General features: G+C 54.4%; 8 protein-coding genes across 8 annotated transcripts; 5 read left to right on the forward strand and 3 right to left on the reverse strand.

Moving 5' to 3' along the window:
• Nucleotides 1-41: 41 nt before the first annotated feature.
• BO80DRAFT_495088 (uncharacterized protein) lies at nucleotides 42-937 on the reverse strand. The gene has a single exon (XM_025723924.1). The coding sequence runs from the start codon at nucleotides 805-807 to the stop codon at nucleotides 136-138; it is 672 nt and encodes a 223-aa protein (XP_025573350.1). The 5' UTR covers nucleotides 808-937; the 3' UTR covers nucleotides 42-135.
• A 106-nt stretch (nucleotides 938-1,043) lies between these two features.
• Nucleotides 1,044-3,773, forward strand: BO80DRAFT_426833 (AP-3 complex subunit beta). The gene is made up of 3 exons (XM_025719868.1): nucleotides 1,044-1,151; nucleotides 1,230-1,387; nucleotides 1,454-3,773. The coding sequence occupies exons 1-3, from the start codon at nucleotides 1,112-1,114 to the stop codon at nucleotides 3,698-3,700; spliced, it is 2,445 nt and encodes an 814-aa protein (XP_025573351.1). The 5' UTR covers nucleotides 1,044-1,111; the 3' UTR covers nucleotides 3,701-3,773.
• A 291-nt stretch (nucleotides 3,774-4,064) lies between these two features.
• Nucleotides 4,065-5,804, forward strand: BO80DRAFT_426835 (serine/threonine-protein phosphatase). The gene is made up of 3 exons (XM_025719869.1): nucleotides 4,065-4,492; nucleotides 4,549-4,782; nucleotides 4,898-5,804. The coding sequence occupies exons 1-3, from the start codon at nucleotides 4,477-4,479 to the stop codon at nucleotides 5,608-5,610; spliced, it is 963 nt and encodes a 320-aa protein (XP_025573352.1). The 5' UTR covers nucleotides 4,065-4,476; the 3' UTR covers nucleotides 5,611-5,804.
• A 470-nt stretch (nucleotides 5,805-6,274) lies between these two features.
• On the reverse strand, nucleotides 6,275-7,688 carry BO80DRAFT_466477 (rho GDP-dissociation inhibitor). The gene is made up of 4 exons (XM_025722789.1): nucleotides 7,501-7,688; nucleotides 6,949-7,271; nucleotides 6,841-6,889; nucleotides 6,275-6,774 (listed from the first exon to the last, which is right to left on the reverse strand). The coding sequence occupies exons 1-4, from the start codon at nucleotides 7,589-7,591 to the stop codon at nucleotides 6,644-6,646; spliced, it is 594 nt and encodes a 197-aa protein (XP_025573353.1). The 5' UTR covers nucleotides 7,592-7,688; the 3' UTR covers nucleotides 6,275-6,643.
• A 1,692-nt stretch (nucleotides 7,689-9,380) lies between these two features.
• BO80DRAFT_360117 (KilA-N domain-containing protein) lies at nucleotides 9,381-11,015 on the forward strand (the record flags this gene model as incomplete). The annotated part of the gene is made up of 5 exons (XM_025715955.1): nucleotides 9,381-9,441; nucleotides 9,557-9,765; nucleotides 9,847-10,009; nucleotides 10,067-10,940; nucleotides 10,991-11,015. 5 exons carry the CDS (start codon nucleotides 9,381-9,383, stop codon nucleotides 11,013-11,015), a joined length of 1,332 nt encoding a protein of 443 aa, XP_025573354.1.
• Nucleotides 11,016-11,689: 674 nt separating this feature from the next.
• On the forward strand, nucleotides 11,690-13,711 carry BO80DRAFT_386168 (cleavage polyadenylation factor subunit CLP1). The gene is made up of 3 exons (XM_025717010.1): nucleotides 11,690-11,928; nucleotides 12,006-12,768; nucleotides 12,824-13,711. Exons 1-3 carry the CDS (start codon nucleotides 11,791-11,793, stop codon nucleotides 13,597-13,599), a joined length of 1,677 nt encoding a protein of 558 aa, XP_025573355.1. The 5' UTR covers nucleotides 11,690-11,790; the 3' UTR covers nucleotides 13,600-13,711.
• A 242-nt stretch (nucleotides 13,712-13,953) lies between these two features.
• BO80DRAFT_143130 (chitin deacetylase CDA4) lies at nucleotides 13,954-15,089 on the forward strand. Its single transcript, XM_025713711.1, has one exon. It carries the CDS (start codon nucleotides 14,071-14,073, stop codon nucleotides 15,025-15,027), a length of 957 nt encoding a protein of 318 aa, XP_025573356.1. The 5' UTR covers nucleotides 13,954-14,070; the 3' UTR covers nucleotides 15,028-15,089.
• Nucleotides 15,043-17,381, reverse strand: BO80DRAFT_495094 (uncharacterized protein; the record flags this gene model as incomplete). The annotated part of the gene is made up of 3 exons (XM_025723925.1): nucleotides 15,043-17,186; nucleotides 17,217-17,282; nucleotides 17,322-17,381. The coding sequence occupies 3 exons, from the start codon at nucleotides 17,379-17,381 to the stop codon at nucleotides 15,153-15,155; spliced, it is 2,160 nt and encodes a 719-aa protein (XP_025573357.1). The 3' UTR covers nucleotides 15,043-15,152.
• Between the last annotated feature and the right edge of the window lie 1,354 nt (nucleotides 17,382-18,735).

Consider the following 18,735-nt stretch of genomic DNA (forward strand, 5'->3'; position numbering starts at 1 on the left):
GTTTCAATTCGGGAGTTTGGGGGGCTTGTTCAAGGATACCCGGTTGATTATGGGGTTTACATTGTGGATAGTTACAGTACATATATGCTCGGCTGGTTTTAGTTCAGTCAAGGCCTATTGATCACCGAGGACCAGTCAGACATCCCTGGTGTCTGTGACCGGATGGTCATTTGCGTTGAAGTCGAACCATCGTTGCATAACCCTTTTCACAGGCACACCTCTCCGAAAGGAGGTGCTTTCCTCGCCAATTCGTATGGAGCTGTTCAAGAGGGGCACTTGTGTGTACCATAACACCTCGCCCCGTCCACTGTCCGCAGGATCTGCAACATTTCCACATTCGCAAAGCACGAGATCCATTTCCGCTCGAGAGGCTACCTCCACCGCAATGGCAAACGTTCTGGACAGACCTTGGGCGGAAAATTCCGAGGTAGGAATATGTAAAGCTAGAGGGTCAAGAATCGCCATCAAAGGCCGTCTTGTCTGCCTTCGTTCATCTGACACATTCTGGAGGCTCTTCGGCGACTGTATCACTGACAAGTAAGCTCGAAGATGCTCCAAGGTTGGACAGAAGGCTAATTTTATTCTTCTTGACTGAGAAAGCAATCCAATGGTTTTTGTAAATATTTGATGGCGTTCGGCAGCCACTCCTGGTTGTCTATGCGAAGCAGCGTATAATTGTTCTAGAAATAGCTCCCTAGTCGAACATACAAGTAGCAAAGTTGAAGGCGCATCCTGGTTGAGGATATGTTGTAGGAAGTCCGTTACCCAGTCACCAAAGTATATGCGCCGGACGGGGTCCCTGCTCATGATGCGATCGGTTTGTTGGGGTTTCAGTGGCTAGTGAAATATAGACATGGTCGGTCCTCCCCACAGGCTGGTAGATTCAGGGTGCTTTATCGGGTGACCGGGGCATATTGCAAATGAGGTAGATAGCGAGTGGAATTAGCGGGTGTTGGAGGAGAGTCCGGCGACGAGCACGTTACCCAATCGTCATGTCACCTGCCCGCCCGCTGCCGCGGAACTCCCAACTTCCTCCTGTTCTGCTCTGCTAGGGAACCCCTCCCCAGGTCCAGTTCGTTATCGTGTGCGTGCAAAGGGCCGCGGGGTCAAGATGGAGACCATCTCCCGGATATCCTCGATGCTGGAAACAGGTAACGTCGTCGCGGGCAGTTGCATGCCAATTGTCCCCTCCGTGCTTGGGTAGATTAATTGGCTGATCGTGCGAGCAGCTCGAGAGCTCACCCTTGAAGCAGCCCAGTCTGCAGCCATGAGTAGGGGGTCTAGCACGGGCTTAATGAACCGGAACCTGACTACATCTCACATCAAAAAGCTTCTGGACAGTCGCAATGACCGAGAGGTTTTGGACGGCATGCGCCGGGTGATTACGGTATGGGCCCGACCTGCCTAGACACTGATGCATTGACTAACCCGCTTTACTTGTGGCGCAATATAGTTGATGTACCGATCCGAACCGTCCCTTCCTTTCTTCTCTGCCGTTGTCAAAAACGTGGCCAGTGCGAACCTCGAGGTGAAGAAGTTGGTCTATATCTACTTGGTCCATCATGCGGAGGCGGAACCGGACCTTGCGCTCCTATCTATCAATGCAATCCAGAAGTCGCTTACCGACCAGAACCCCCACGCGCGGGCTATGGCGCTTCGCACAATGTCCGGGATTAGGGTGCCTGTTATCAGTCAGATTGTGTCGCTTGCAATCAAGAGAGGCTGCGGCGATATGAGCCCGCATGTCCGCAAAGCGGCAGCGTTGGCCATTCCAAAGTGTTATCGGCTGGACCCGAATACCCTCCCTCAGCTTATTGGGTATCTCACTACTTTACTCGGCGACACCCAGTATTTTGTTCTCGGGCCCGCGGTTGCCGCCTTCCTGGATGTTTGTCCGGACAGGATCGACCTCATTCATAAGCATTACCGGAGCCTCGTCAAGAAGCTGGTCGACATGGACGAATGGAGCCAGATCTCAACACTGCGCCTTCTGACATTCTACGCCCGGCAGTGCTTCCCACGCAAGACTCAAAAAGGTAAACAGGCCGTGTCTGAAGGCTTCTACGAGGACGAGAAGGTGCCGGAGAGCAACAGTGATGGTAATGGCGATGAAGTGCTTGTGCTGGATCCTGACCTTGAGTTTCTCCTACGTACCTGCAAGCTGTTGTTGCAGAATCGCAATTCTGCTGTCATCGTCAGTGTTGTCCGATGCTTCCTTTACCTTGGTACTCCAGAGTACCTAGATGCCGCCATTGGTCCTCTGGTTGCATTGCTCCGGAGTCCACAAGACACGCAACATGTTGCGCTTTATAATATTGTTGCTGTTGCACTAAAACACCCCAAGCCATTTACGAGATATGCAAACCACTTCTTAGTCCACGCGGTTGACCCGCCTCATATCTGGCGTCTCAAGCTGGAAGTGCTCACGTTAATCTTCCCCCACTGTGGCCTGCACTTGAAGGGTGTGATCCTCAGCGAACTTGAGCATTTCTCACAGAGCACAGATCCAGATCTGGTGCGGGAAAGTGTACGTGCTATAGGACGCTGCGCACAGAGTGATCCCAGCACAGCCGATCACTGCCTCAGCGTGCTTTTGGGCCAGATTACAAGTCTTGACGATAATCTTGTCTCAGAGTCGCTGACTGTCGTCAGACATCTCATTCAGCAGGACCCTCCTTCTCACGAGAAGACAGTCATTCAGCTTGTGAAGCATCTAGGACTAACGAAGAATGCGGATGCTAGAGCAACAATTGTTTGGCTGGTCGGAGAATTTGCGGGTGTCGAGCCAGAGAGAAATATTGCAGCCGATATACTCCGCATTCTGGTACAAGACTTTGCCAATGAATCAGAGGCTGTGAAACAGCAAATCATCCTTCTGGGTGCAAAGGTTTATCTGCATCACCTGTTGCGAAACCCTCCAAAGGAGGCGCCTCCACCGGAGCCCAAGCCTGAGAGGATTGTCAACGAGTGGACGGAAAATGAGGAGGAACGCAAGGAGGAAGCCGGCGACGAAGAGAAACAAAGTGACGAGCCCGAAGAAGATAGGATGACTTTGCTCTGGCGGTACCTCCTACTTCTGGCTAGATATGACTCCTCTTACGATCTCCGTGACCGGGCCCGTCTATACAAGGCCTTGCTGGCTTCTCCCTCTTCTACACAACTGGCTAACCTGCTACTACTTGCACCGAAACCCGTTCCCCACGCCCCGAGCCCGTCGGAGACGCGCAAGGATCTACTGGTTGGCTCCTCGACCCTTGTCGTTGGTCCTGATGCCGGCATGCTTGGCCTAAAAGGCTATCAGAATCTTCCAGACTGGGCTGAGTCGGGACAAGAGCCCGATCCTCGCCTCCGGGAGAATGAGATCAGACCCGAATTTGCAGAGAAGTCTTCCATGACTGCAGGCGAGCGGCTTGACCGAGCCCTCAAGGAACATGAGAGTAGCGTTGCGACTTCAAGCAGGCACCAGAATGGCCGCGTGGGAGTGGGTGGTTCCTCGTCAAAAGGAAAGTCACTCGACGAATGGCTGGAAGAGCCCGAGACCGAATCTGAAGAGGAGACAGAGACAGAGGAAGAGGAGACTGACTCTGAATATGAGGAAGTGACGGACGACGAGGAAACAGACGAAGAGGAGGAGACGGATGAGGAGTATGAAACCGACTCGGAAGAGCAGGCGCAGAGTACGGGACTCTTGAGGCAGTGATACCCAAATCAGGGATGAGATGTGTATAGACTAGCTGCATAAATCGAAGATTACTATATATCTTCAAATCTAGACATGGACATACTAGTTACCCGAATATCCGTATTCTACTAGTAAGATACAACAACATTGAGCGGAGCTCACGGACTGACTTGGAAGTTTCATTGAAGAAGCCACTCCAATTAGAGCACAGGTTTCAGCCGGCTGAGGGTGAATTACCCACCAGTCATGGATTGAATTGCACTATCTACCAACCTCCTTTTTGTGGATGCGGATGAAAGAGCAGGCGGTGCCCTTTGGCAGAACGGGCACCTCGGCGGGCTGGATGACTCGGGGTCTGGTCAATTTCTCTGGTTTGCTCCATCTCACCCAGCTCAAGTCCAGATTTTGTCGTAAGGATGGACTAATATCAGTGCAAAATCCCTGATTCACCGACCCCAACCCGCCGTCTCCGCGTCTAGACCTCGTTCTTCCCGTACAGGTCCTCCAGCGAGACTTACCCACCCTGCTCTAGCGAACTGTCCGTTGGCCATGATGCGAGCTACTGCAGGAACCTCTCAGACAAACATACCCCTTCTCGAATCAGACCGACTACTGTTTAATTTCCGCTCGCAAGGGCCGTGTGCCAGTCATTAATTAATATATTTTGGGCACGTGTGCACTACTTCAGGGTGAACCTTTGCACCCTGTTCTTTGTCATTGGAAACCATATCCTCCACGCTGCGCGACTATACGAGAGATCTTAACCCTGAATAGAAACATTATATTGGTCCGAAATGCCTGGGTTACCAGGTATGCATCCGGACCCAATTCTTCTCATCCTGTGCGGGCTCTGACAATTAGGGCAGCTAGTATCGACCTCGACGAGTGCATTGAGAGACTCTACCGGAAAGAGTTGTTGGCAGACTCGGTGATCGAAGCAATATGCGCCAAAGCGAAGGAATTGTTGATGAAGGAGAGCAATGTAGTCCATATTGCGGCTCCGGTCACTGTGGTCGGCGATATCCACGGACAATTCTTCGATATGATCGAGATATTTAAAATCGGCGGCTTCTGTCCGAACACAAATTACTTGTTTCTGGGTTAGTAGCTCGCATGATATCATAATGATGGTGATGGGGAAGAAGAAAAGAAACGCCGATCCCCGGACTCCGGTTGTGTGGCTAATGCTGACGGCGTTGTCTCTCAATTCAACAGGCGACTACGTGGATCGTGGATTGTTCAGCGTGGAGACAATCTCCCTTCTCGTGTGCTTGAAACTTCGATACCCCCAGCGCGTTCATCTCATCCGAGGCAATCACGAGTCGCGCGGCGTGACGCAGTCGTATGGATTCTATACCGAGTGCGCGCGAAAATACGGCAATGCCAATGTATGGCATTATTTCACCGATATGTTCGATTTCTTGACCCTAAGTGTGGTCATTAATGACCAGATCTTCTGTGTGCACGGCGGTCTTTCCCCGTCCATTCATTCTATTGATCAAATTAAAATTATCGATCGGTTCCGCGAAATCCCGCACGAGGGCCCCATGGCCGATCTCGTTTGGTCGGATCCCGATACTGAGCGGGATGAATTCTCCCTGTCGCCCCGCGGAGCGGGCTATACCTTCGGTGCTCAGGTCGTTCGCAAGTTCCTCGAGGTCAACAGCATGTCGCATATCCTCCGGGCCCACCAGCTGTGCCAAGAAGGATACCAGGTACTCTATGATGACCGGCTCAGTACAGTCTGGAGTGCGCCAAACTACTGCTACCGGTGCGGGAACCTAGCTAGTGTGCTGGAGGTGAGCGACACGGGCGAGCGGTATTTCAACATCTTCGACGCGGCGCCGGAGAATGACATCCATCGCGGCGAACAACAGGCGCAGCAGAACAAGGACGGCCAAAGCCCTGTGATTGACTACTTTCTGTGATACCCTTGCTTTTTGTCTTTTCTTCTTGCTTCTCCTTGCTTCTTTCCTACTTGTCTTGTTACTCCTTCCCTATATCATTTACGGAGTTGCTTTTGGGAGTTTGGTAATGTCACGGCATTTATAGACAACATCCAGGAGCGATGTCTGGGATAGATAGAACCAAGGAACCAAGACACAGTGCGATTAGGTCTTTATATACTCCGTGCACAGTAATCACATCATCACTCATCTTGGGCTACAAAGGTAGAGAGGGAAGTTCCTCAAAGTCCCTTGAAGAAGAGACCCAAAGCAAGGACCATCATACAAACTGACACTAGTCCTCAATTCTAAGAGAAATCGCAAGTCATGAAACCGGGACGTATAGTTATTAAAACAACAAGACCGTGTTTGCCCGGATACTCAATTCAGTCAATGAATAACAATAAATACCGAACCCCCAAGCACATAAACAGTTCATAATGGCAACAAATGCCCGGATGGTACAGTAGTAAGCATGCCGTACCAAGATAGATTCTTTACGATCTGATGCTAGATAGCTCACAAGAAAGGTATGGTTCTCACCTTGGGATAAAAATGCGCGAGGTCACCGGTTTCCTGGGTTCGGGCCCGGTTAATCTTCCGGTTGGTAGTTCGTTTTCTTTGATTTTGGGGAGTGCCTGAGGAACAGATAGTGTTTTGTATATACGGGGTTATATAAATCGTTATTGAGGTAGGATTTGGGGTAGGACAGATCTATGTATGGTCAATGGAAAGCAATGGCTGCAACCCAGATAAATCCATTTATCAAGAATCCTAGCAGACAATGAACGCAGGGAAAGGTGTGCGAATCAAACAATTAGAATTCGAGAACGAACAACACGCGGGTCCAACGCTAGTATAACTGCGAAGAAAGTGGAAGTAGAAGTAGTAATATGCTGCTCATGCGAAATGATATAGGTGAGTAGTTCATAGTTTCATATATGAGAAAGAGAGAGCGCGCGAGATTGGGAGGTGGCGGGAAGCCAGAAAGCAGAGCCAGTCCGACTATCTAGATCTACCAGTCCTTGGCAATGTCGAAGGACCACTCGAACTGAAGGTGAGTGTGGTTGTCGTCGTCGACGAACTTGGACACGGCGTTGTAGTGGCCACGAGCGATCATGCCCGAGGGGGCTTCCTCGGCATTGACTGAATGTGTGTTAGAATAATTTATCTGGTTTTATTCAATTGGAATAAAAGGTGCATAGAACTTACACTTCTTCTCGTAGACGGGCTTGTCGGTGGTGTTGGGGGCGTAACTTCCCTATAGGCAAGTAAGCGACTGACCACGTGGTGGGTAGTATCGAAAAGAACCAAACTTACCAGCATCTCCTCATCCTTGCCAACTCTGATACCCTTACGCTTGACAACCTGCAGGTACTTGAGGCCGCTCAGAACCTCATGGTTGACCTGGAAGACAACCTTGATGTGGAAGGTGGCGCCCTCCTTGATCGTAAAGGGCTTGTCCTTGAGGGTGTCGACCGCGCCAGGAGCAGACAGGTCAATCACAACATCAGACCGTCCCTCCACCTCCAGGGCAAGGGACTTGATGATGCACTTTCTGGGATCGTTGGGGTCGCCAATGGGAGCTCCGGTGCTGATACCCAGGCTGGCCTTCCAGCGGTTAAGGGACTCATCGTTCTTATCTGTGGGGCGGTGGAGAGTTAGAATTAGGGGGTATGTAGAAGGGTTATCGCTTTAAAGGTACGGAGCAGTCCAGTCAATCCTGCAGTAGCCAGAATGCCTGCGATGTAGATATGCTTAACGGGACCGGGCAGCAAGCAAGGGGCGGGGCCGCTGCTTGCTTGCCGGCTGCCACGAGGCTACTACCGTGGGAATCCCAGCGGGTGGGCGGGCAGCGGAGATACCACATACCGAGGTTTGTGTACTCTTCGATGGTCTTCTTCTCTCCGACCTTGAAACCCTCGGTCTGGGAGGCAACGAGGTCGTCTTCGTGCTCGGGCATGTTGGTAGTGGGGGGATTTGGAGACAGGGGGGAGGGAGAGGAGATGCTGATGCTGTGGCTCGCGAACCGGGGGGTACGGGCTAGTGGAGGGATTAGATTTGGTCGGAAAGAGAGGGGGAACCTGAAGCAGCACACACCAGAGGGTAGAAATCCTGGAGACTTGCTGAGGAGAGAATTGTTTTGGGATGTTTTTGGAGTGGAAGTAGTCGACTAAAGTACAAGTGGGGGGAAAGGCGGTGGAGGGCCAAATGGGCCAGACCATCGCCTTGCCCGCCGAAGATTAAGGGGATCCAGGGCGTCCATGGAACAGGCCACGCAATGGGTATATTTAGAATGGAGAAGAGTCCATACAATTACAGTCCGACTTGGGGTGGGCTTCTTGGGCTTCTGGACTGCGCGATAAGACGAGTGGTGGCCACGCTAGGTAGGGAGATATATGAAGCCGGAGGTCCACCGCGCCCTATGGACTATGGAGTGTCTACTACTCAACTCGACTGACCGAGGTGAGTTTCCGGCAGACTCCGTGGAATCCCACTTGGTATTGGGGCATTAGATCATGTCCATAGTACTAGTTCGGATCTATCGAGTACCCTATCGAGTGCTTGGTAAATCACTAAACCGAATTCCTCTCCATCCGGTGGCCATCGAGCACTTCGCAGTCACTTTCTGGTTGATGGTTGTCCCATCAATTGCGACTCCTTGGTATGCCTGGTACAGCGAGAGACATCTTCCAGCCTTCCTCTCAGTTCCTGTCCTTGATTAGTGTGCTCGAGAGGAGAGCGAACCATGGTTATACTGGGGGTGCCATAAAATGGAGCAGACGAGTCGGTCAAGATCGCGTCTGACTTGTCTACGGTGGCAGGAAATTGATGTGGGCTGCACCAATTGCACGCGCTGAAGATACAGGCAAGAGGACTAGCATACTGCGTAGGGATTGTTTCATCCCATTCTTTGCAGTGCATTGGATGTTTCGATCGAGTGTGAGAGGGACCGATGCACCACAACAGTACCCGAAGCGTCCGACTGGAAGCATCCGACGCATGTACATACGGACCTGCAGGTACCCAAAACAGGGTCGTAGAGCTGAATGTTGGGGGCCTTATATTGACTAGATACTGCGAGAGAGACCCTCTGAGACTTAACCGGCCCGGAACTGTGTAGATGGCGCTGAGGCACATGCAGCGCCAGACAGAAAATCATAATAAATACCGAGTTGGGATGGAGTCGTCACGGGGACAACCGGCTGTTTAGGCCCCAAGGCAGCGATACTCTGATGGACCAAACACGTCACAATGGATACCGGGGGATAGACCGGCTGCGCAGATACTTGCTACTTTGGCTTGACCCCACCCAAAACAAACACGATGATTGGTTTGAAGTCATGGTGGTGCCACAGTAGCGCGGTACCGTGGGGGGAATCAGACGGTCACAGCCGGTCACGGTGGGAGCAATCGCCCGCCCCAATTTGCTTCCATTCCTTGACTATTTTCCTCCCCTACTTGCCTTGTCCGCTTATCGAACGGCGACTTGATTCCATTCCATTATCATCTGGGTCGTCGCGGCTTTGTCTGACCGTCCCTGTACATCGTCCGCCTGATTCAACCGCGGTGTCTTTATACCAGCGCGCCCAGAAGTGGTGCCGTTTTGACTTCGCGACCTTTAAAGAGCGCCGACCGACGCGCCTGCAACGTGGCCGCCGTTTTGGCGACGCATCTTTTCTCCATCACCACTTTCGACCTATTCCCCTCGAATCTTGAATTGACGTTTCCGGCGACGCTGCTTAGCCATCATGGTGCGCTCTCTGCCGAAGAAAAACAATCCCCTCATCCTGACGGATGTGGCTCCAGCTTGTAAGTTGTGATTCCAGCTAGCGCCCGAGCTCAGGCTCGATCGTGACGTGCCGGTTTCGACCTCCACCAAGGCCTGCGCCAGGCTAACATGGCTTCACCTTCGTTGCGATCTCAGATGATGAACTTCTGTCGCGCCGTCGTCTGGGAAAGACAAACCTCGCTGTGAAACCCACCCAGGTTGGCACTTCGAATGCGACCAAGCCGGAGAACCTCGGTCCTTTCGAGTATGCCCACTTGCGCGCGCCGCTGCCCAGGGATCTCAAGGGATCTGAGATATTCCCATCACACTCGCCTCAGCAACATCCCGAAACATACTTTTTGATGGTAAGTCGCGTCCCCAAGCGTCTCGAAACCAAGGGATGGGTAGAATAGTTCGTTGACCCGAGCTCTTTCACTGTTTATTAGAGACGCAGCAAGGATGGATTTGTCAGTGCGACTGGAATGTTTAAGATTGCCTTTCCCTGGGCCAAGCTCGATGAAGAACGGTCCGAGCGGGAATATTTGAAGTCCCGGACTGAGACCAGTGAAGACGAGATCGCTGGCAATGTTTGGATTTCGCCTCTGCTCGGTAAGCGCAATGAATTCAATCATTGACAGTTAATTGTTGTTCTGACGCGCGCCTTAGCCCTTGAGCTAGCAAAGGAGTACCAGATGTACGACTGGGTCAGGGCCTTGCTCGACCCCACTGACATCGTCCAAAGTCCATCATCTGCGAAGAAGCAGATCACCCCACCTCCTCGATTCGACTTGCCGCCCATTGAAGCTCCCGCCATACTCACCGCATCCTCGACGCGTCTGAGAAGGGGACGGTCCGCCTCTCCGAGCAAGAAGCTTAGCTCTCCGCGCAAGCCCCGCCAAACCCGGGCCATGAAGGAGGCTAACGCTGCGGCGACCAGTGCAGCCAACGCCAGCCTTCAGTCTTCCCTAGACCTGACGGCTTCCACAGCGGAAACAGAATCGGTCACCGAAACCGTTCACCAGAGCGTCGAAGTTGATGGCGACGAGAAGCCGGCTCCTAGCCCGAAGAAATCGGCGTCCGCATCCAAGTCGAGGAAGATAGCCGCCCGTGTGCAGCCGTCGGAGGAGCCCGAGAAAGAAGAAAAGGAGGAGGGCGAGGAAGAAGAGAAGGTCAAGGTCGACGTCGAGACCAATGCCGAATCCGTTGACGACCTGAAGACTACTCAGACCACTGTGTCTGTTGAGATGCCGATCACCCTTCCCGAGGCACCCTCTGCCGCCGAGACTGAACAGATGATCGCCAAAGCGAAGGAGATGGTCCAGGAGGCTGTCAAGCTCCAGACTGAAACGGAAGAGCCGTCGTCGGCGAAGGCGGCCAAGAAGCGCAAGACGGAGGTGCTCAGCGACGACGAAGATGAGGAGGAGGACGAGGAGACGAAGACCCTCCGTGTGAAGAGAGCCAAGGTTTTGGAAGAGAAGCTGAAACAGGAACGAGTGCGGAACCGTGCTCTGGTTGGCGTCACAGCTGCCTTTGCACTTGCGTAAGTCTTGCATGCCAGATCCTCCGTCGACATTGCTAACTCCCTTCCAGTGCGTCGATTCCTTATTTCTTCTAAACGCTTTGATCACTACTCGAGGGCAGATTGCTGTGATTGTTTGCCATATTGGCCCCCTTCCGTCCATCAACCAATGGACGATTCCGCCATGTCACCCTTCAGAAATTCCCGTATCTTGAACATCATGGTCTTGAACGAACTCTACGAAGAGGCAGCTGAAGCTGTTCTCCGTTCACAATCTGCTCCCTACCCTGGAAAACTTCCGAGTCCAAGCTTTGGCCAATCCACCCGTGCGCATCGCGACCCCAAAGTCCTAACCAAGTGATTCTTGATGTATCGTATTGGCCCGCATATTCCTTTACTAATGATGCCATTTGGTTGCAAGTGATGTGCCTCGCACGGGGGATTGGCCGGTGAGGTCCTGGCGATCGAGAGAAGCCTTGGGTTCTTTTCATTCATTATCTACAGTTTCTTATTTGCTCCTGGATACCTGATATACGCCTCTATAATGTGGTTTTTTTTCCGTTTCTACACCATTTGGTCCGGGGTGTACCCTGGAGTCGTGATGCAATCGGATGGTTTGACTGGACTGCTCGGAGTTATTATTGTTAGGTAGAATTGCAGATGATGGCACACGCAGAATCCTTTGATTTCCTTGTACTCCGTAGTGGTGTTGTAGTTCTTTGTTTGGAGTCGGGGCCGTTCCGCCCTGCAAACAGGCTAAACATCGTCATTTCTCCGCCTCTCGCCCGGAGCTTCACCAGAACTCCATCAGCGACACCTTTAATTCTCTTCTTCCCTTAACCCCGTCGCATTCTTCTCAATCGGCGATGCCATGTCTCTCCCTGGTCTAGACCTCACCCAACCCTCCGGGGACCGCGAGTTCGCCCCTGCCCCGCCATCCCAGATCAGTCTCTCCAAGGGCTCCGAGTGGCGGTTCGAAGTCGCCTTTGGCACGACCGTCCGTGTAAAGGTGAGCGAAGCCCTCACCTCCCTTTCTACGACTACAAAGACCAGAACGACTTACATTCCTCCCACCTGGAGAACTAGCTTCTAGCCGGAACCGCAGAACTCTTCGGCACCGAACTAGCCCCCTCGCAAACCTACACCTTCTCTGGTACCAAAGCCGCCATCTACACCTGGCATGGATGCACACTGGAAGTCAGCGCCGGGGAGACTATCCTGACGCTGGACGGCCTCGCCCCGGGGGGTGCGAATGGGGCGACAGCCCGCGGACTCGGTGCGGGCGGGTGTCAGAGCGAATACGTGGCCGAAGAAACGCCGATGATTGAATACGCGAACGTGCATTTTGCGCTGGAGACTCTACGACAGGAAGCTAAGGCGACGGGGAAGGATGGTCCGCGGGTGTTGATCCTGGGACCGGAGGATGCGGGGAAGACCAGCTTGACGAAGATTTTGACCGCCTATGCGACGAAGATTGGACGGCAGCCGTTGGTGGTCAATTTGGATCCGACGGAGGGGATGCTCAGTGTGCCGGGTACATTGACGGCGACGGCGTTTCGTACGATGATTGATGTGGAGGAGGGCTGGGGAAGCAGTCCTATGTCGGGGCCGAGTGCCGTGCCGGTCAAGTTGCCGTTGGTGTATTTCTATCCGATGCAGAACCCGCTCGAGGCGGATGGGTCGGTGTATAAGTCGATTGTGTCGAGGTTGGCGCTGTCGGTGACCGGGAGGATGGCGGAGGATGAGGATGCCCGGGAGACGGGAATTATTGTTGATACGCCGGGAATCTTGAGTCAGAGTAAGGCTGGGAATGTGGAGTTGATCAAACATATTGTGACGGAATTTGCGAGTAGGTTTACATTTGGGATGGGGTTGTGCTTGAGGATTTGCTGACGATGGCACAGTTACGACGATCCTGGTGATTGGCTCGGAGCGGCTGTATAGCATCATGATGAAGAACTTTGATAACAAGCCTACGGCGAGTGCGTCGGCGGCAGCATCAGATGAGCGCATTTCGGTGATCAAGCTGTCAAAGTCTGGGGGATGTGTGGACCGCGATGCGGCGTTTATGAAGGCTGTGAACGAGTCGCAGATCCGGACCTACTTCTTCGGTAACCCGATCCCTTCGACAGCATCGGCGGCGCTTTCGCTGTCGGCGTCATCGACGACGAACGTCACGCTGTCGCCGCATGCGCAACAGCTGGACTTCGCGGCTTTGTCGATCTACAACTATACGATTGCGTCTCTGGATGATGACGAAGACGAGTACGACCCGTCGCAACTTGGTGCTGGTGATGCATTCCTTCCTGGTGGCAGCAACGATGTGGACCAGACTCCACAGAAGGAGGAGAGCCCGGCTGCTCCGACGCTGCCTGGCATTGCTGGCGCGGTGAAGGAGACAGTGTCGCCGGCGGGGGCGTCAACCGTGCCATTGAAGAAGCTCACAGCGCCGGCACCGGCTGGGCTGGCCAATTCCTTGTTAGCCATCACGCATGCGGGGCCGACGGCCAGCCCAGCGGATGTGCGCGACGCCAGCATCATGGGATTCCTGTATGTGGCGGACGTGGACGGCGAGAAGGGCAAGATCCGGGTGCTGGCTCCAGTTGGAGGACGAGTTCCAGGCCGGGCGATTGTATGGGGGAAGAAATGGCCAGGAGAGGTGGTGGGATTAGTGGGGTGATGTATACTTGCAATGGAGTTTGGAGTGATGGTTCAGATTCCGATGCGATACTTGGTACTCAAATATAAGTTACTACGAGACAGTATATCTGGCCAGATGATGGCCAAGCAGGCTCCTTACATCAGTCTAGAACTGCAAAATATTGTAAAATAGGTTGGCTGATATTGAAGCCGAGCATGTTGGCCGTGACACCTTAGGAACATGGCCAGCCATGCATACCTCCGCTCCGCTCCACATCCAAGTTCCACCTCCTTTCAACAATTCACCTCTACTACTCCCATCCTCCTCTCTCCATGCAGACACAGCTCATCATGGACTGAGCAAAGACAGCTGCTCGCTAGCGCCACCTATCTTTACTTCATCTACCACAACGACTACACCACACGAAAGACATCACACAACCACCACCTCCGAACCGGGACACCAACACCAACACCTCAGCTTCACAACCACACCAAAGAAAACTAGGCAATGCCACGCCTCCACCCAACCACGCTCCTCCTCCTCCCACTCCGCCTCCTCGCGACACCCATCACCCTCCTCACAACTCTCCTCCGCAGCCACACCAACACCAACACCAACAACCCCCGCTCCCACCACCTCCGCCGCCGCCGTCGCCTAACCATGCTCCTCCTCACCCTGCTCCTTCTCCTCCTCCTAATCCTCACCCCCTGCTACCTAATCTACCGCCCCCCAATCTCCCTAATCAACTACCTCGCAACCCGTTACCCCGACACCCTCTGGACGCTCCCCTTCCCCCCCAATCCCTCTCCGCACAACCCCAAACTAATAGCCCTAACCCTCGACGACGCCCCCTCACCCTACACGCCCCTCCTCCTCCAAACCCTCCTCACCCACACCAGCACAGCCACCTTCTTCCTCATCGGCAACCAAATCACCCCCCAAACCACTCCCCTCCTCACCACCCTCGTCCAAAACGGCATGGAACTCGGCAACCACGCCATGCACGACGAGCCCTCTTTCAAACTCTCCCCCACCACCTTACGCACCGAGATCACCGCCATCGATAATACCATCAAGGAGATATACAAGTCCGCGAATGTGGAAAGGAAAGGGAAATGGTTTCGGCCAGGCTCGGGCGTGTTTACGGGGTGGATGAGGGAGATGGTGCAGGAATTGGGGTATCGGATTGTATTGGGGAGTGTGTATCCGCATGATGCGCAGATTGGGTGGGTCGGGTTGAATGTTTGGCATGTGGGGGGGTTGAGTAGGGAGGGGAGTATTGTGGTTTTGCATGATCGGAGGGGATGGACGGTGGAGGTGTTGGATCGGGTGTTGCGGGTTTTAAGGGGACGGGGGTATAGGGTTGTTTCGGTGGGGGAGGCCATGGAGGCTGCTAAGGCTGCTGCTGCTGCTGCTGCTGCGGCAGGGGGTGAAGGAGGTAGGATAGGGGAGGTGGTGGGTTGAGTATGTGGATGATGTGGATGATGTGGATGATGTACATGATATAACACTAATAGCATACAGGCGGGTTCCTGACCATGTACATAATAGATACAAATCAAACGGACAAATACACCAATATCCCGGTCCTACTCGCTGCGCTTCCACTCCTCCACGTTGCGTCGCATCTCCGCCGCCACATCGTATCCCCGGCTCGCGTCAACCAGGAGCTCCTCCTCCCGATCCCGGTACCGCTGCTCCGCGTCGCGACGACGCAGCGCGACCTGTTTCAGGTACGTCAGGTCGTTCTGCTGCACCGCCTCCAGGAGCTTGGCCCGCATGCGCGGCGAGTAGAGCTGGCAGCTCGCCTCCCGGCACTGGGATGGCCCGTCGCCTGGGAGCAGCCGCATCGTGGTCGAGAACTTGCGCGCGATGGGCTGTCTGCGCTTGACCAGCGGCCAGATCACGTCGTCGTAGCAGTCCTCGCACACCGTGAGCTCTGGCAGCTGCGGCATGTAGTGCCATGTGCTGAGGATGGGTCGGTCCCGCCGACAATCCCGCAGCACTACCTTGCGCCGTGCGTAGGAGAGGAACTCGGTCACGTCCGGCCGGAGGGCGTGTTCCTGGTCGGCGCGGTTCGCTGCCATGTCCAGACAGTCGATGTACCGGACGAACCGCGGGCTGTCCGTCACAAAGTCGCAGGCTCGTTCCTGCTTAATCGAGCACCGTTTGAATGTTTCCCGGTGTTGTGGCATCAGGACCCGTAGGTTCCGCACGCAGGCCGAGCACACGTTGAACTGCGGGAGGTACAAGTTTGTCTCTGGGTCCACGATCCGGTACCAGTGCTGGTCGGTGATGGTGCGGCCTGGGCACGGCTTGCTGCTGAGGGCGGGCCGTGTGATTTGATGCAGCAATTCGAGGCTGTCCAGCTGCTTCTTGAGCGTTTGCATCCATGCCAGCCGTGTCCAGGGCTCGCTCATTGAGCAGCGGACCATTTCTCCGCGAGGCCGGGGATTGGCCAGGATGAACAGGTCACGGAACTCCGACTTGCGCATCTGCTTCAGGCATGACGGACAGATGGCCAAGTGGGGTAGTCCCTTGACTGTGTGCCAGTCCTGGTACCCGGCGACGGGAATCGACCTGGGGCAGGGGGCAAGGAAGAACTGCGGCTTGGGCGATGGTTGACGGACAGCATCCTGGGATGAGCTCCGTCGACGTGGCAGCAATGGTGGCTCGGGAATATCTTCGGGAGTCCTTGGGAGCGACGAGGATCTCTTTGGCACGTCATCTAGGAAAGATACGGCCCGTCGAGCTGGCAGCTGGGCGGATGATTGTCCCTGGTCGCTCGAGATCGATCGGGCGGCCGACCTGGCCAAGAGCGGGCGTGGTGGGAGTTGCGGTGCCGGAGCTGCAGTGGATGAGGGTGGCTCATGTGCGTCCGCCTGGTGGTCAGTAGCCGGCTCCTTAGGAGGTTCCTTTGGCGTCGATGTGGAACTGGGACGGGTTTCTGGAGCAGTTCGCTGGGCTGCAGTATCTGTAGGTGCCACGGGTGGCTCCGCGGGACGCTCAACCGGGGCACTGGATTGGGTAGCAGACGAGCCAGCGGTCTTCTGGGCATCGGAGCCCTCCTTGGATGCACGAAGTTGTCTCTGACGGATCTTCTCTTCCAGTCTTTCTGCCACGCTAAGTCCGGTGGAAGCTTTCTTCTCTGTTGAAGGCAGGGCAGGTTTGTCCGGCGTTTCACGCTTGCTCTTGACTGCCGCCGAGTCGGACTGGTAGCCGGATTTGGAGGCAAGGGCGTCAGCGGAGCGGCCATGCTTCACGCTCCCCGATCGCTTGGGCAAGGATGGAGTCGGCTTGCTTTGGGTGACGGCAGGGGTACGTAGGTTAGAGGATCTCGAGGCATTCCGGGAACTCTGGGCCGTGTCCTTCTTGGGGCTGTCTCTCTGGGCACTGGTATCTGCTCTGGGCCGGCCTCGGGTGGTAGGGTTCGACTTCACAGCTGGCTTGCTAGATGGGTCATGGGACTTCCCTCGAATCGTAAGGGGAGCAGACAACGGGACTGCTTGGTCATCCTCGACGATGTAGAGCATCGGGTCCTGTTTCTCATCCACCGGGGTTGGCGGCCCTACGTTGTCATCCGGGCTGCTGTCACGGTGGACGTCCTCATAGACGACGGTCGTCTCGGAAAATGAGTAAGAAAGCACATCCACAAGCAGTGGGTATTGGTCGACGGTTCCTCGGGAGCAAACCCCTTCGAGTCCGGGCATATCCCCCAGCTGGGACAATCCGTGTAGTTCGCGGGAGAGCGACACAACTTCGTCTTCCACACATGGCGAAGGGGGCCAGTGGGTCTGCTTGCGCCAGCGCAAGCTCATCTTGGAGGTAAGATACATGGTAATAGAAACAGAGAAAAAGAACTTTTAGCAATGAAAAGCAAAGCTCCTGTGGAAGTATCGGTCCTGAGGGCTATCCTGCGGTGGCACGGTGGATCAGAAACACTTTCCTGGCAGTTGGCATCATATATCCGTCGCGTCGGACTCACTCGAGAACGGTCTCGAAAGGAGCAAAAATAGCAAAAGCGCCGGCAAACAGCAATTGGCACGGGAATGGTCCAGATGGAACAAAAAACAGTCAATCAACTTGCAGATGGAAGCGTCAGACGGTCCGGGAATCCTTTGGGAGCGGCTAGATTTAAGTATTAAGCGACAGTAAGGTTAGTTTCTGATGTACACACCCTAAGAACGGGGCAGAACGAAGAGATTTCTCGAGAGGCTATATAAAGTAAACACATCCCAATGGGAACCTGGTCGGGCAGCGCCTTTCTGGGGATGGGGGCCCTATCAGGGCCTGGGCTCAGACCATTGGGCGTTAACCGGCAACGAATCAATCCTTCAGCCCTGAAACGCGACGATCGTGGCCAGACGTCAAGCGTTGGGAACGAATGGTTCTGCTGAGGCCATGTCAACAGGAGACGACAAAGATGAAACCCACTTGGACTCTATGCAGGTGAGGTCAAGTGCCGCTGTCAGCGGTGGGACAACTTGTGCTGGGCTTGCTGGCACTCAATTCGCTATCCCCGCCTCCGTCGACCGACTAAGTGCCAATGGCACGCCCGGGAGAGCAAAAGAGAATTAGTCTGCGGGAAAGGCGCCACTTCGAGGCATTGGCGTTGATAGCGGTTGGCCTAAACACGACAGGCACGACAGTCAGAGAGCTGACAAGGCTCTGGCAAAGCCACACAGCCTCCGTCGAGGAGCACCCGGGCCACCCCGGCATTGGGCGTCGTCGACTACTGGTGCCACCTTTGGGATGAGATGCATCTCCCTGGCCCGATGACGCTGGGTTGCTGGGAAGTGGCTTCCAATGATGGGATTCATTGTTGGACTTGAAGCTGCGATGACATCAGTGGGAAAGACGGTGAGGAGAGCAATGGGTGGCAATATGCAGCGTGAGGCGGTGACCAGCACCCTTGAGTTGTCTGGCTGAATTGGACATGCATTGTGATGTTGTTCGCAGTGACTCCATGGGTGGTGTGAATGAGGGGATGAAGAGAGGATGAAGGCAGCGAGCGACCTGAACGCATTGCCCGATCGGGAGTTATGCATTCATGATCTATGCAGCAGTTGTGCCCATGACTCAGCTGTGCACGGATCGGTCCGTCGGCGGCGGAACCACGGCTTTAGTCAGCCTTCCGACGGTTCGGACGCCCTGCCGATGGCGTCACTCCGT

This window comes from Aspergillus ibericus, assembly GCF_003184845.1.
Source record: "Aspergillus ibericus CBS 121593 unplaced genomic scaffold BO80scaffold_31, whole genome shotgun sequence".
NCBI lineage: Eukaryota > Fungi > Ascomycota > Eurotiomycetes > Eurotiales > Aspergillaceae > Aspergillus > Aspergillus ibericus.